Source organism: Nomascus leucogenys, chromosome 18, assembly GCF_006542625.1.
Source record: "Nomascus leucogenys isolate Asia chromosome 18, Asia_NLE_v1, whole genome shotgun sequence".
Lineage (NCBI taxonomy): Eukaryota > Metazoa > Chordata > Mammalia > Primates > Hylobatidae > Nomascus > Nomascus leucogenys.
In genome coordinates, this window is record NC_044398.1 from 57,419,493 (window position 1) to 57,434,467 (window position 14,975).

At 42.6% G+C, this 14,975-nt stretch overlaps 1 protein-coding gene across 10 annotated transcripts in view; it reads right to left on the bottom strand.

The window, feature by feature from the left end:
* The window catches only part of KIAA1217 (KIAA1217 ortholog), an 872,441-nt gene that overhangs the window by 37,752 nt on the left and 819,714 nt on the right, over positions 1 to 14,975 (bottom strand). For all 10 annotated transcript variants that reach the window (XM_012502786.2, XM_012502784.2, XM_030799154.1 and 7 more), the window contains one exon: positions 9,282 to 9,448. In XM_012502786.2, the coding sequence (XP_012358240.2) occupies positions 9,282 to 9,448 (167 nt within the window). The remainder of the gene's footprint in view (positions 1 to 9,281; positions 9,449 to 14,975) is intronic.

Here is a 14,975-nt window from a genome sequence, read left to right on the forward strand (position 1 = left end):
GCAATCTGGTCCCTTCCCTTGTGGCTAATCTCCCTCCTTGCATGCACCTGGCACTCTGCTCCAGCCATACATCATTTCAGTTCTTCACAGGGGCCAGGCTCCTCTTTTTTTTTTTTTTTTCTGAGACAGAGTCTCACTCTGTCGCCCAGGGTGGAGTGCAGTGGTGTGATCGCAGCTCACTGCAACCTCCGCCAGACTCCTATTTGCCAGGCCTTTGCACCTGCTATTCCCATCTCCCAGAATGCTCTTCCCTCCACCTGGTTAATTTCTGCCCTCCACAGAGTCTCTGGTACACTGTGTCTCGCATATTAGCAGAAAACTCAAAATACATCTGTTGAATGAATGAACTGAATGAATCAGTAACATTGATAAGAATAGGCAACAGTGAAGAATCCAAAATTCTCCTCTAAATGGTTGAAACCTGCTGTGACCCATGGGCTTAGATACGTGTTGGGATCAGCTCTCCCGTGCCTTGTCTTGCTCTCACTGCAGGGATGTGTCAGGGCTACGGGTCAGCACTGCTCATATCAGTCAATTAACCACACACAGCAAAGCCATGTGCTATCAAGATGATTTGCTCAACTTCAGTCCCTGTGTCCAATCCCACAGAGCTCCTGCCTTTGAAGGGGACGGGGAATGAGTGATGAACTCCTCAGATGATTCGATTTGCCACCAAGGATGACTTCATGGACTAAGAAAAGGGCTTTTGAATAGACAGATGATGTCACTGTGCCATGGGCTATGGGGCTCAGCAGGGCACCTAACCCTCCTGCCCAAATTTTAAAACAAGCTTACGTAAATCTGGGGTCTGGTTAGATAGTGGATGTTAACAATGGATATCATGCTAGAAATTATTGGTGGAATATTTAAAATTCATAAAATTGAAAGGTGGGAAAAGTGAGGCCCTGAGAAGTCAAAGGACATGTTCAGGGTCTGCTCGGCAATTACAGAGCCCAGTTAGGATTAGAACCAGGTCTTCTGAATTCAACTCATCAATTTCCCCACCACCCCAAGTTGTTCTTCTATCAAGGCAGGGAGCATGCCATTTTGTTCACAGCTACAAGCAGTGTGTGGCACATGGTAGGTGCCCAACATATACAGTTGACACTTGAACAACACAGGTTAGAACTGCATGTGTGGGTCCACTTCTATGTAGATTTCCTTCCTCTTCTGCCACCCCTGAGACAGCAAGACCAACCCCTTCTCTTCTTCAGTCTATTTAATGAGAAGATGATGAGGATGAAGACCTTTATAATGATCCACTTCTACTTAATGAATAGTCAATATATTTTCCCTTCCTTATGATTTTCTTAATAACATTTTCTTTTCTTCAACTTACTTTATTGTCAGAATACAGTATATATTTGACAGCAGGCATGTGAAAAAAAACAAATACAGTATATAATACGTACAACATACAAAATATATGTTAACTGTTTATATTATTGGTAAGGCTTCCACTCAACAGTAGGCTATTAGTAGTTAAGTTTTGGGGAGCCAAAAGTTATAGATTTCTTACTGCCTGAGGGGTCAGCACCCCAACCCCCATGTTGTTCAAGGGGCAACTGTATTTGCTCTATGAATGAATCACAATATAACGTTTCTGCGAAGGATAAGAACATATTGGAAAATACAACTGGGCATAATGTTTAAACGCAACTAGACTCACTCTACTAGAAGAGGAGGAGAGGGAGAGGCTCTGTTACAATTCTAGGCTTTATTATCCTCCTGTCTAGAAAGGGGGGCCTTACAGGATCCTGCTGAGGGTATTAAGAGGGAAGCTGTCATGGCTCACCGGCTGGCACGTGGGCAATGAGGAGTGAATCATGAATGAACAAGGTCTACATAGGTTCTCCGTCTGCTTTCCCAGTCCCCCTGCCCTCCCTGCCTGGTGTTCTTGCCACTGTCTCCAGGCTGCGGGACAGTTCCTGCTTATCTGAGCACAGTGTAAAAAAGTGCTAAAGATAGGATGTGGATCACCATCTTTCTCTAAATGCTTCAAGTAAATTACTTATTGGAAGCTCAAATTGTTAAGTTGGTTTTTGCTTAAGAGGTGATACCTACATTTCAATAGTTAAAATCAACTGTCTTGAGGCACAAAGTTTACAAACAATAAAACATATCCATCGTAAGTGCACAGTTCGATGAATTTTGACAAATGTATACACTGATGTAACCACTGCTGAAGGACAGCTAAATATTTTATCACCCTAAAAAATTCCTTTGAGACCTTTTACAATCAATCCCCAATCCCCAGCCCAAAGAAACCACCAGTCTGCTTTCTGTCATTATAGATGAGTTCTTTGTGTTCTAGAACGTTATAAAAATGGAATTATATAACATGTGCTCCTTTGTGTCCAGCTTATTTTGTTCAGAATATGTTTTTCTGAAATCCAGCCCTGTTGCTGAGTTTTTCAGTGATTCATTCTTTTATTGCTAAGTGGCATTTCACTGTACAAATGGATATAACAAAATTTTAATATTTGTGTACATTGACTTGATTCTTGTGATCTTGCTCAAGTCACTTATTTCTAGTAGCAGGTTTTGTAGATTCCATTTAATGTGACACACATACAATCATGTCATTTGTGAGTAAAGCCAATTCGACATTTTACTTTTTGATTTGCGTGCCTCTATTTCTTTCTCTAGCCATACTGAACTTGCTATAATCTTCAGTACAGTGTTAAACAGATGTGAGAGTAGGTTTCTTGGCCTTGCTCCTGATTTTATGGGGAATGTGTTTAGTGTTTCACCATTAACTATGTTTTCTGTAGGTCATTCACAAACATTGTTTATTAAGGAGGCTTCCTTCTACTTCTAGAGTGCTGTTTTTATCATTGATGCTAAATTTTGTTACATGCTTTTTCTGCATTTATTGAAATATGATTTTTCTGTTAATAAGGTCAAATACATAGATGTTTTTCATATTAAAACAATCTTGCATTCCTGGAATAAAACCCCAGGATAATGTATTATCCTTTTTATATATTGCTGGATTCAGTTACTATGTTTTGTTAAGGATTTGTTACATATATTTTCATGAGGGATATTGGTTTGTGGTTTTCTTTCCTTATAATATCTTTGTCTGGTTTGGCTCTTAGGGTAATGTGGGCTTCATAAAATGAGTTAGGAAGTATTCTTTGTTTTCTGAAAGAGTTTCTTCCTTTCAATACTTGAAAGACGTCATTCCACCGTGTTCTGACTTGCCTTTTGTTACTAATGAGAAGTTGGCATTAATTCTTAGTTATGATTCTCTGTATGTAATGGGTTTTCTCTCCACCTCCAGCTGCTTTGAAGATTTTTCCATTTATCCCTGGTTTTTAGCAATTTGATTACCATGTTCTATGGTGTAATTTCCACTGTGCTTACCATTCTGGGGGTTCACTGAGCTTTTTTGGTCTGTGGATTTACAGCTTTCATCAAATTTGGAAAAAATTCAGTCATTACCTTTTTGAATATTTTTCTCTTTCCTCCTCGTCTTTTATTAATATTGTCTCACTGGTCACTACATTTTAATTCATTTTCTTTAGTCTTTTGTCTCTCTATACTTCAGTTTGAACTGTTTCCATTGCTGTTTTTAGGGTGACTGACATTTTGGGCAGTGATTAATCTTCTGTTAAGCATATTTGGATATTGTTTTGCAGCTCTTGAAAGCTCCACTTGGATATTTTTTATATCTTCCATTTCTTTCCTCATTATGTTCATGTCTTCCTTTAAATCTTTGAGAATAATTATAATAGCTGTTTTGAAGTCCTTGCTGCTGATTTCATTATCCCTGCCACGTCTGGTTGGTTTCTCTTGACAAATTTTTCTTAAGGTTATAGGTCACATTTTTCAGCATCATCACATGTCTAGTAATTTTTGAGTGGATACTGGGCATGGAGCTTTGAATTTTGTTGTTTTCCTTTACGGATTTTGGACTTTCTCTTGCAGACAGTGCAGTTACTTGTGGATCAGCTTTGTCCTTTAAAGGCGTATTTTTAAGCAGTTAGGTTAAATCTAGGGTAGTCTTTCCTCTGGGGCTAGTTTAGTCCTAAGACTGAGGGACAGTCCTTCTCCGATCTCTACAAAATGCCCAGGTGCTCAACTAGGCCTCTTCACTTTTTGCTTTTCAAAATGTGAACACCTCCCAGGCCTGTGTGAACTTCGGGAACTTTTTGGCTTACAGCCCCCCACTTAGTCTTTGCCTGGCTTAGCGGTTGCTTTCATACTGTACATGCTTGGCTTAATATTCAATAACAGACCCATTTATTGATGTAGCTCTTTCTCTGCAGAGCTTTCTTGTGTTTGGTACTCCAGTCCATCAGTTCTAGCTGTTTCAGCTCTCTCTAAACTTTGGTCTTATCTCCTCAACTCACTGTCAGTGCCATGCTTGGGTTTTTCCTTCCTGCACCAAGATCTGAAAGTGCCTCCAGACAGAAAGCTGGGCCAACTGTAGGTTTTTTTTTTCCCATTCTCCTAAGGATTACAGTCCTGTGTTGTCTAATTTCTGAAAACATTTGCTTCAAACATTTGCTTATTTTTCAGCTTTCTAGTTGTCAACAGTGGGAGGGCAAGCAGAGTTGCAGTTATTCCTCATAGCTGGAAACATAATTTATTGAAAATGCTTTGCCATTTTTATAAGCACTCTTAGACAGAAATAATGCTCTTGTCCATTAAAATTTTAATTGGACCAAATAAGTTATCCAAATCACTCCATGGAGAAACTAGAAAACTGCCTAAACCTAATTCCACCCACCTGAAAATGGACCTGTATCTCACATACTCAATTTTGATTTCTTAGGTAAAATCTAAGACTATCAGTCTTGCCAACAGTGGATAATGTAATTGGACTGACTTTGCTGTCTAGCAGTGACATGGAACAGTGGTTATACCACATATCAGAAAGATTCAGGAGGAAAGCCAGACCTCAGAACGACTCCCCACCCTACCTGGATCCGTTCCCACAGGCTTCAGGGAACAAGACAAGGGATGCCTGGTCATAGCTATATAACCCACGTTATCAGGGTGCTGTCTCCCCATCTTAGAAAGCCTCTTGTTGTCTGAAGATCTGACTAGAGCTTGGTACATTGTAAGCAGCCTAATCGTCAAGCCCTGTACTACTTCCGTTTATTATTTCTGCTTGGCAGGCGACACGGGTCTGTTGCACATGGGAAACTCCAATATGCTGTTCTAAGGGATCTGCATTCCTGTGACCATTGTTATGCATGTCAGAAGATAAATGAGACCCCGGCACATTTCCACGAGGTGCTATCTTATAAAAAGTCACGTTAAGGAAACTGTGTTGAATTTTATCATTTCAAATACAAGGGCTGTATACACTACTATGTTTATTTTTTATGTTGCTATTTTACCTCCTCTTTCTCTTGGGAAGAGACAGTAAATTCTCAGGACTCCTACAAATGTAATGAACAACCCAATTGTTTATTTATCAGGAAGCAGAATAAAGAGATTGGGTCCAAGGACAAAGTTGTGGGGATGAAAGAAGGAGAAGGTCTCCATCCTCTCTTTAGGCCAAGTCTTATCTGGCCTCCACAGAACCTGTACCATCTCTTCCAGAAGCTTATCTCTCTCTCCTCAGCCACCCACAAGGAGGGGCAGAAGTGCAGTCACTTCTGTAGATATGGGATGACTTTGGTAAAATCCAAGTACTGTGGCATTTTGGGAAAAAGATGTTCATTATTTAGAAAAAGTGGGCTTTTTTCAAAATGATATCAGGAAAGGTAACAGGCAAACATAATCATCACTGGAGGAGAACATCTGTTAGGTACAAAACCTTGAGAAAACCCTTTCCCATTGTTGCTAGCTAATTACAGACCCAACTGTTATTTGGGAATGGGAATATCATACTATAAAGGTTCCGTATAGCTCTTGTACCAATTGTAGCTAGCAGAGAACATATTAGATTAGCCACTGGGAATGAGGTGCATTGTTTGAAGTCAAGGCTTTAAATCATTGGTAATAGCTGGCTATCTCAACATTTCCAGGAGGTGTCTTCATGCACTAAGCATTCATATTACCTGAGAGCAGTAGTTTTTACCCTGGAACGTTCTAGAGTCACCAGTGCCCAGCCTCCGGTCCGTGCCAATGAAGTCAGACTCTGGCCATGGTGCCTGAGCACTGGTATTTTTGTTAAGGGTTTCAGGTAATTCTAATGAGTAGCCAGGATTGAGAGCTACTCTCGGACTGATAACTCCTGTGAAATTGGAGAGCAGAAGATAACACGAACAAGCTTTTAGTGGTTTCCTTGATCTTCTGCTTAGGTTCCCTTTGTCCCATTGAAATCTACGCACCCCATTGTGTCTGCAACAAATTTTTATTCCTGAGAATAATCCATCAGTTTTGAAAATGAAATGCTCAAATAGGATATGCTCCACAGTCTAGGATTTTCCAGTGATTTAATTATCTAATTACTGGAGCTGGCTGCCAAGCACAAACGGTTTTATTCAGTTTCACTATTTTATAACACAGTTCAAAGAACATTTGAATTTCTAATTCAATTTTTGTTCTTTTGAGACTAGTCTAGTGTTTCGTATATCTCTAATGATAGCTCCATTATTGGACTTATAACCACTGTGGGGCTGCAGTTCATTTTTGGTATATAGTACTGCACATGTTGAAGGAGAATTGGTGCCGAGATAGCTTAATTATTCTAAACTGTTTTTGTCTTAAGTAGACTCCCTTGATTGAAAAGACAGAAGTTTGATGGGGAGGAAAGCTGAATGGGACCCAGGGAATACAAATACAGAGGTAGAAACAGTAACAGCCAGGTTAGGAAACACCGTGCTTATTTTTCCCTATGAGTCTGTGCTTTAGAACTGCCCAACTTCCCAGGCTCAAAAGCACATTTGCTCGCTGTTCTTTATTCCCAGAAAGCCAGAAAAGTTGAGTAGTTCTGGAACACTAAAGAAACTTGTGTGGTTAACACAGCATTCCTAGACCTTGGCCAAAGACCTTCTTTGTTTAAGAAAACTGCTCTTTTTCACAAAGCTGCACAGTTCAAGGGTTGCAAGGCGAGACAAGTGTGAGAGATCCCTCCCAGCCGGCCAGAGGACCAAACTAAGCCAGCCGCCGGTGGGTGGGGTGACGCTGTAGCTACAGACATCAAGAGAGCCTTGGTATCAAATTCACCTCTAACGCCTGTGAAATTCCCAGGGGAAGTGCAGCATTTATGCTAAAGCAATTCCATCCCTGTCCCCAAACCAACAAATGCTCACTTTTGAGAGCAATTAGGTACTTCCATACAAATGATATGTATGTTTTTCTTGTAAGGGCGCAATGAGAAGGTAACAATTTCCAAATGGCCAGCAGATGGTGCCAAAAGGCAGGAGCAGTGAAAGGAGGGGCTTAAACCTCCGGGAGCCCCACGTAAGAAAGAACCTGAGAGCCGACAGGCCCCCTCTGAACTGCAATTGTGTCCTTTGGCCTGCAGAGTACTCAGTAATTGATTTTTAATTACTTTCCAACATTTTTAAATGGCGGTAATTCATATAAAACCTGTGTCTCCGGATTTGCTTGAAATAGTGAAACATCTAGAAACACCGGATACTGATTCTATCAGGTTAAGAGCCAGTTGGAACTGAGTGGCTACTATCCTTTAAAGGGGCCAATTTACTGTGGTCTCTCCTCCGTTTCACTTGCTGTTACTGCCTGGATACTGAAGACATGTGACTTTGTCACCCCTGACACAACCCAGCCCAACCTGTACACTTCATTTCATTGCAATGTGTCTTTAAAATTGCAAAGCGAGGAGAAGCTAATGCAAAGGATGGGGCCATCACAGATGATGCGATTCACTAGGAGATTTAAATGAATTTGCATCAGATGTTCAAGGTATCTGGGATGTTGCCTAAGAGACAGAGTAGCCTTTGGAGATCCGAGCACTCGCTCTTCTAGCAACCCTCATGATCCATGCTGGGGCCTCGGGGCAGGTCTCTCAAACCAGCTGCCTTTCTGTGTGTTTTCTGGTGGGCAGAGGGCAAGGGGAAATTGTTTTCTTAGCCTTCATTAGGTGGTTAAACAACATAGGGCTTGTGCCATCGCTGTGCTGAAGAAGAAGAACCGATTGGAAGCCTTTTTCCTATTAGAGGAAAGGGCTCAGGAGGTTGCATCCCCATGGCTGCTCCAGGATCCTGGATACATTTATCTTTTTTTTTTTTTTTTTTTTTTTTTTTTTTTGAGACATAGTCTTGGTCTATTGCCCAGGCTGGAGTGCAGTGGTGCTATCCCGGCTCACTGCAACCTCTGCCTCCCACATTCAAGTGATTCTCGTGTCTCAGCCTCCCTAGTAGCTAGGACTACAGGCATACCCCACCATGCCTGGCTAATTTTTTTTAGTAGAAATGGGGTTTCACCATGTTGGCCAGGCTGGTCTCGAAGTCCTGACCTCAAGTGATCAACCCGCTTCGGCCTTTCAAAGTGCTGAGATTACAGGCATGAGCCATGACACCTGGCCATATCTTCTAGCAATATTTGGATTATGAGCTTCTGGAAGTCAGGGAGGATATCTGTATAGAGTCTAGGCCAGCACTGTATCCTCAATGCCCAACCTACCAGCCAGGGTAGGGAGGTGGGAGAAGGTGCACAGAGCAAATATGTGGTCTCATGCAGAGATGCACATCCGTACCTCCTTATTACCCAGGACCAGGAGACAGCTTATTCTGCTTTGGCAGATTTATGGGATTTGTTGACCAAGATTCGTGACCTGAAGGGTCACTTACCCTGATTCCCGTAGAGTTTATATATTCCTTAACAATGGAAAAGAGCAAGGAACAGATGGATCACAGTATCCGAATGAAATGCAGATGTTTTTCCTAACAAATCACCATGGTGGCTTTTTTTCCTTATGAATTCATCTTCTATTCTAAACTCATAGTTCTAAATACATCACAGATCCTTGCAAAAAAATGAAAAAAAAAGCTTGGCTGACTATCCACCTTTGTCCGTGTTCAGTGTGGAGGAGGATGGAGCCTCCAAGCTGTCAGAAGGCAGCCTTCACTGGCTGTCAGCATGCTCCCCGGGGCCCCTCTCCTTTCGGCTCTTCTCCAAAAGCAAATGCCCTAGAGTCTCTTCCTGCATAAAAGTACGCACAGCTTAAAGAAGTGGTTATAGATTGACTGTAGTTGCAGTGGAAGGCTCTGGACATGGATTGTGTGTGTGAGAGAGGAAGCCATACTGTTTCTATGGTTCTATATTCTCTAGGTCTTCATGGAGGCCCTAGGAAAAGGAAGGTAGGAAGAGCTCAGGGCAACCGAGACAGAGGCGCCATGCATGAGGAATACCTGGAGCTGCCGCATCTGCTGGAGCTGGAGCCTGAGTTCCGCCACGCTCCGCCTCATCTCAAGCAGGCTCATGTGGATGGCCGAGGTGCCCACAGGTGGAGGCTGGCTGGGAGGCACCGTGGACTCCAGAGCACTGAGCATCTTCCCACCAGACACATGGGGCGTTCCTATGAGAAAAGTGCATCAGAGAACTCAGAAGGCCACAAAGGAAAGTCTAAGCTATGCATCCCATCCCAATGCAGATGACTGGTAATTCTAAAAAGGCCCATTTCTGTCATTACAAAAAATATGCATATAGATGAATCACGCAGTGTTATGGTATGCAGTGTGCAATAATCACATTCTAGAAGTTTAGTAAGAAACTGCCATAGGAAGACAGGCCACAGAGCTGCCTATGCTCCCATCCATCTATCCACTGATTGATCTATCAATTGATCAATTTTGTTTATTTTTTTTTAATTTTACTTTTTTTTTTTCTTTTCTTAACCTCTGGAAGAAGAGCTTTTTTAAACACACAGGTTTGCACAGAGAAAAGCTTAGAAGTGTATAAAACAAAGTGTTAACGGTATCTCCAGCTGTGCTTTTCCAATATAAGGTTTTTTGTTTGTTTGTTTTTTACTATTTTTTATTTATTTTTTATTTTTGAGAACAGGGTCTCACCGTATTGCCTAGGCAGGTCTCGAACTCCTGAGCTCAAGCTATCCTCCTGCCTCTGCCTCCCTAAGAGTTAGAATTACAGGCGTGAACCACTGCACTTGGCCACTTTTTTGTATTTCTAAAATCTGCATACTGAATATCTGCAATTTTATAATAGAAAAAACTAATTTTAAAATTCCGAGACCTAATATAGAGTGCTTATGTGCCTATTTCCTGCATGGCAAATGTAACCTAAGGACATGCAACTTATTTCTGGGCAGAGAATCGGCCAGTCGCCAAGGGGAGATTAGTAAGAAATGGGTACTGCCCCGAATCCCTTCAGATTTCCAAAATCAAAAGAAACAGGGTGTCTGCACACAACTCCTTTAGTAAGAAAATAAGGCAAGATGCAAAAATTCTTCAGGAGGGGACTCTAAAAAGGACAATGCAATTCTATGGAACAGGTACCCGGAGTAGAGGCTGGATCCATGTTACTAATAGGCCACACACACACACACACACACACACACACACACACTCTCTCTCTTCTGGAGAAGAGGCTGGACACACACACACATGCTTCTGCTCAGTTCTCTTTCCTGTAAAGGGTCAAGCGCAAGCTTTGTCACAGGCCAGGCTGGCCTTGCAGGACAGAGCACTGCTGGCCACTTGCAGACCCTGGAGTGGCTACAGTGTGGTGAAACCCTGTCTTTCCATCCCAGCTCAGCCATTTCGGGAACCTTTCCCGCTCCAGCACACACAACTCAGCCAGGCCTCAGTGGAGCTCAAAGTGGCTCATGAGCCAGGGAGCTCCCGGAAACTGTCCTCTTTCTTGCTTGGCCTTGGCGACGCTGCTGCTGCTGGCGCCCCATGCTCTTCATCCACGAGTGACCATCCAAATAGGGCCAGTCCTCCAGCCCCTCTAATGGCCCTCTTGGGGAGGCAGCAGGGGAGCAGGCCAGAAGGCATTTTAAAGGACTAACAGTGGAGCTCTAGGAGACCTGACAGTGAGCTTTTTGTTATGTTTCTTTCTTTTTTTTTTTTTTTTGAGACAGAGTCTCGCCCTGTCTTGCCCAGGCTGGAGTGCAGTGGCACGATCTTGGCTCATTGCAGCCTCTGCCTCCTGGGTTCAAGCGATTCTCCTGTCTCAGCCTCCCGAGTAGCCGGGACTACAGGTGCACACCATGACACCCAGTTAATTTCGTATTTTTAGTAGAGATGAGGTTTCACCATGTTATCCAGGCTAGTCTCGAACTCCTGACCTCAGGTGATCCACCTGCTTGGCCTCCCAAAGTGCTGGGATTACAGGCATGAGCCACCACGCCCAATCATGTTATGTTTCTAAGCCTAAATGGTCACTCACATCACCAGTCATGGCTCTGACCAATTTTTGGTAGTTCCTCCACTCCTGAAATCAAAATCATCCTCAAAAGAGCAAGATTTGCCATCTCTGCTATTGTTCAAAAGGATATTCTCCAACTATGAAAGTACCAAGTAAAATATGTCTGATAACATTTCCAGTGACAGCTGCATGTTAGAGTTAACAGTGCCTTCCAATGTCAGTGATTCTGACCACAATCCATTGGAAGTTTTCCTTATAGAATCAGTCAAATTACTTTATCATCACTCCCTAGACAGAGAGGGATAGGCACTCTGTGAGGGATAGGCACACCCACACTCACAACATGCCATATCATTTCTGATAACAAGGTATTTCTCCAACAAAGATGACACTGTGCTACCTTCTGTTTGCTACTAAGAACCATTCTGCTAATTCCTCAGCCAAAGAAAATCACACATTCTTTCTACACCTCTTTCTCCTTACACATTCTGAGGCCACCAAGGTACCTCCCTCCCCTCGATCTTTTATTCCATGGAGGAAAGGCTGAAGACTAGGTGCCAGTTGTTACAGTTGAATACTGATAACTGGTTTAAGAAAATAACTTTCACAGCGCAATTTTTTTTTTTTTAACATGGTTTCGCTCTGTCACTCAGGCTTGAGTGCAGTGGTGCAATTCCCTGAGCCTCAACCTTCCTGGTCTCAGGTGAGCCTCCCACATCAGCCTTCCAAAGCTGGGACTACGGGCATGTGCCACCACGCCTGGCTAATACTTTTGTATTTTTTGTAGAGACAGGGTTTTGCCATGTTGCCCAGGGTGGTCTCGAACTCCTGGCCTCAAGCGATCCTACTGCCTCGGCCAAAGTGCTGGGATTATAGGCGTGGGCCACCACGCCCAGCCAACAACCAAATTTCTTAATGGAATCTATACTCATTTTAAAAATATCTTCACCTATAACCTCTTATTCTACTATATTTGGTACATGTAATAGCTCCATCATTCCCTGAAATGGCTCTTTATGTTCATTTCAGTGATCTTCTAGTTGTCACCCCTGTGGACTCTCTCCTTTGCTTCAATGTGACACTGAGCTTTGTCAGCCACTTCTTTTCTTTTCAGTCACTTTGAAGCTTTCCATTATCTTCTTACCTTTCTGCTGCTCCATCTTGGTTAATCTCTTTTCTAACTCCTTCCTCTGCCAACCTTTTAAATCCTGATATGTTGTGTCCCTGGGTCCACTTCTCTTCTTGCTGGACACACTTTCTAGGGAGGTCGCTTCTGCTACCACCACCCACCAAGGTCTCCCGCACCCTCGTCTGCAGCACACAATTATCTTCAGATCCACATACAACGCCTTCACACCACTACTGAACTTTTCCATAAACAAGTCAAATTCATTATTTCCACTCATCTTCCACAAACCTCTTTCTGTCTCTATGGGCCTAATTGTATTATATATATAATTTCAATAACTTTTGAGGAACAAGTAGTTTTTGGATCCATGGATGAATTGTATAGGGGAGAAGTCTGAGATTTTAGCGCACCCATCACCTGAGTAGTGTACTTTGTACCCAATTTGTAGTTTTTTTTGTCCCTCATCCCCTCCCACCCTGCCCACTTCTGAGTCTCCAATGTCCATTATAATATGGGCCTAATTTTAGCCAGCGGCACCACTATCTACTCAATTATTGGCCAGTCAGGCTGCCACTTTTTTTTTTTTTTTTTTTGAGACAAGGTCTTGCTCTGTCACTCAGGCTGGAGTGCAGTGGCTTGATCTCAGCTCACTGCAGCCTTGACCTCTTCAGGCTCAAGCAATCCTCCCACCGCAGCCTCCCAAGTATGTGGGACTACGAACATGTACCACCACGCTCTTTTTTGTAGAGACAGGGTCTTGCAATATTGCCCAGGCTGGTCTCAAACTCCTGGCCTCAAGCAATCCTCCCACTTCAGCCTTCCAAGGTCCTGAGATTACAGGCATGAGCCACCATGCCCAGCCTGGCTGTCACTCTTAATAGCTGCGTCGCTTTGGATAACTAACCTAACCTCCCTGAGCTTCTGTTTCTTTTCATGTAAAATATGGGTAATGACATCTTCCTTATAGGGTTTTGTGTGTTAAATGATCTAATGCGCAGTATAAAAACCTTTGAGATGGGAGATTCCATCTGTTCTCTTTCCACAGTAAACTACACATTCCATAAGTAGCCAGGAAGTCTGGGTTTTCCTTTACTCTCAGCCAGATAAGTTCCTTGACTTCTATATAATTCCGTTTACTTGTCTACAGAACAGGGATAATACTTGTCTTGTAGCTTACTTCCTAGGATTCTGGAAGAATTATTATATTTTGTGCACTATACAAGGCTGCTATGGCAACGAAGCCCCTGTGGATGATATCTTGCCCTGATACATTAGAGTGAGAAAGTCCAAACCTAGCAGAGACGTGGGGAGTGAGTCCACGTGCTCATTGCCAGTGTCATTGCAAATCAGCTCGGCCATTCAGAAGAGAAAACTAACAGCGTGTCACCAGTGCCACTGAACTGTCCCTTTGGACTCACCGATTCCACTTTGGGAAATATATCTGAGGAAATGACACAGGCTCCTTTCCCCACATTTGAAAAGAAATTGACAAGAGTTTTTAGAACAAAGAAATGAAACGACTTATATATCTTTAAAGGGACTGAGGCATCTTAACATAAAAGGAGTTAAAATGACAGGCATTTGGATTATGATGATGTGTGTCACGTGTGTGGATGTGTGTTCAGTTTTCTTCGCTGGAACATGAGAATAAAAACTGTACCTCTCCCTGGATGCTGCGGTAAGGAGTTCATGAGTGAATGCATGAAAAGCGCATAGGAAGCACTCGTTACATATTTATTATTCTTTTTCTTCTCTATAAAGCAAAAAGAAATAAAAGGAGAATACAAAACAGCACGTACATATTGCTTAGAGCAGTGCTTTCAGATATGAATCATTTCTAGAACGGATTATAGAAGGATGGGAGCTTTTAGTATTTAGTAGTTTCCTTTCTTCTCCCTAAGTTTACAATCCATTTTTAAAAATGAATGAATTAAGTATCTCCAAAACAAACTGGCAATTGCTCTGAAGACAAGTTTAGCAATTTCCGTGAAATAATTCTCTGGCTTTGGCCAAGGCCACTGATGATTTCTAAGCAAAACAACAAATCCCGTCAGGATCAGGAATGCTGGCAGAGTGGCCCTGTTGGCCTTGTAGCTAAATTGTGCTCAGCCAGAGAAGAACCATGACCAACAGAGCCCTAAACTGAAGTCCCCAATTCTGTCTACTCTACCGTGCTTCACAAAACTAGTACACGTGGCTTCCCTAAATTTGGGGTTTCACCCAACTTGCCATATGCTTTCTGTGTAATTTAGTATCTGAATGTGTTCCTGCTAAGGATTTCTATTTCTAACCCGATGAGAGGGAAGGCCTCATCTTCTTGCAGAGGCCTGGCTTGAGACTGCTGGATGAGACATTCATTGCAAAGACCTGGATACTAGTGAACGCCACTACTAACAGAACTGGGCTGTCTTTCTGGGGAATGCTGGCATTCAAAAAGCAAGCCCTGTCATCTGTCATGAGATTAAAAAGATAAAATAAAAAGCAGGCCCTGGGCCAAGTACTCCTTTTTCTCCCATCTGGACACTGGTCATTCCTCATTGGCTACTGTCCCTTCTCATCCATCCCCATATTGCAGCTGGGCTGATGT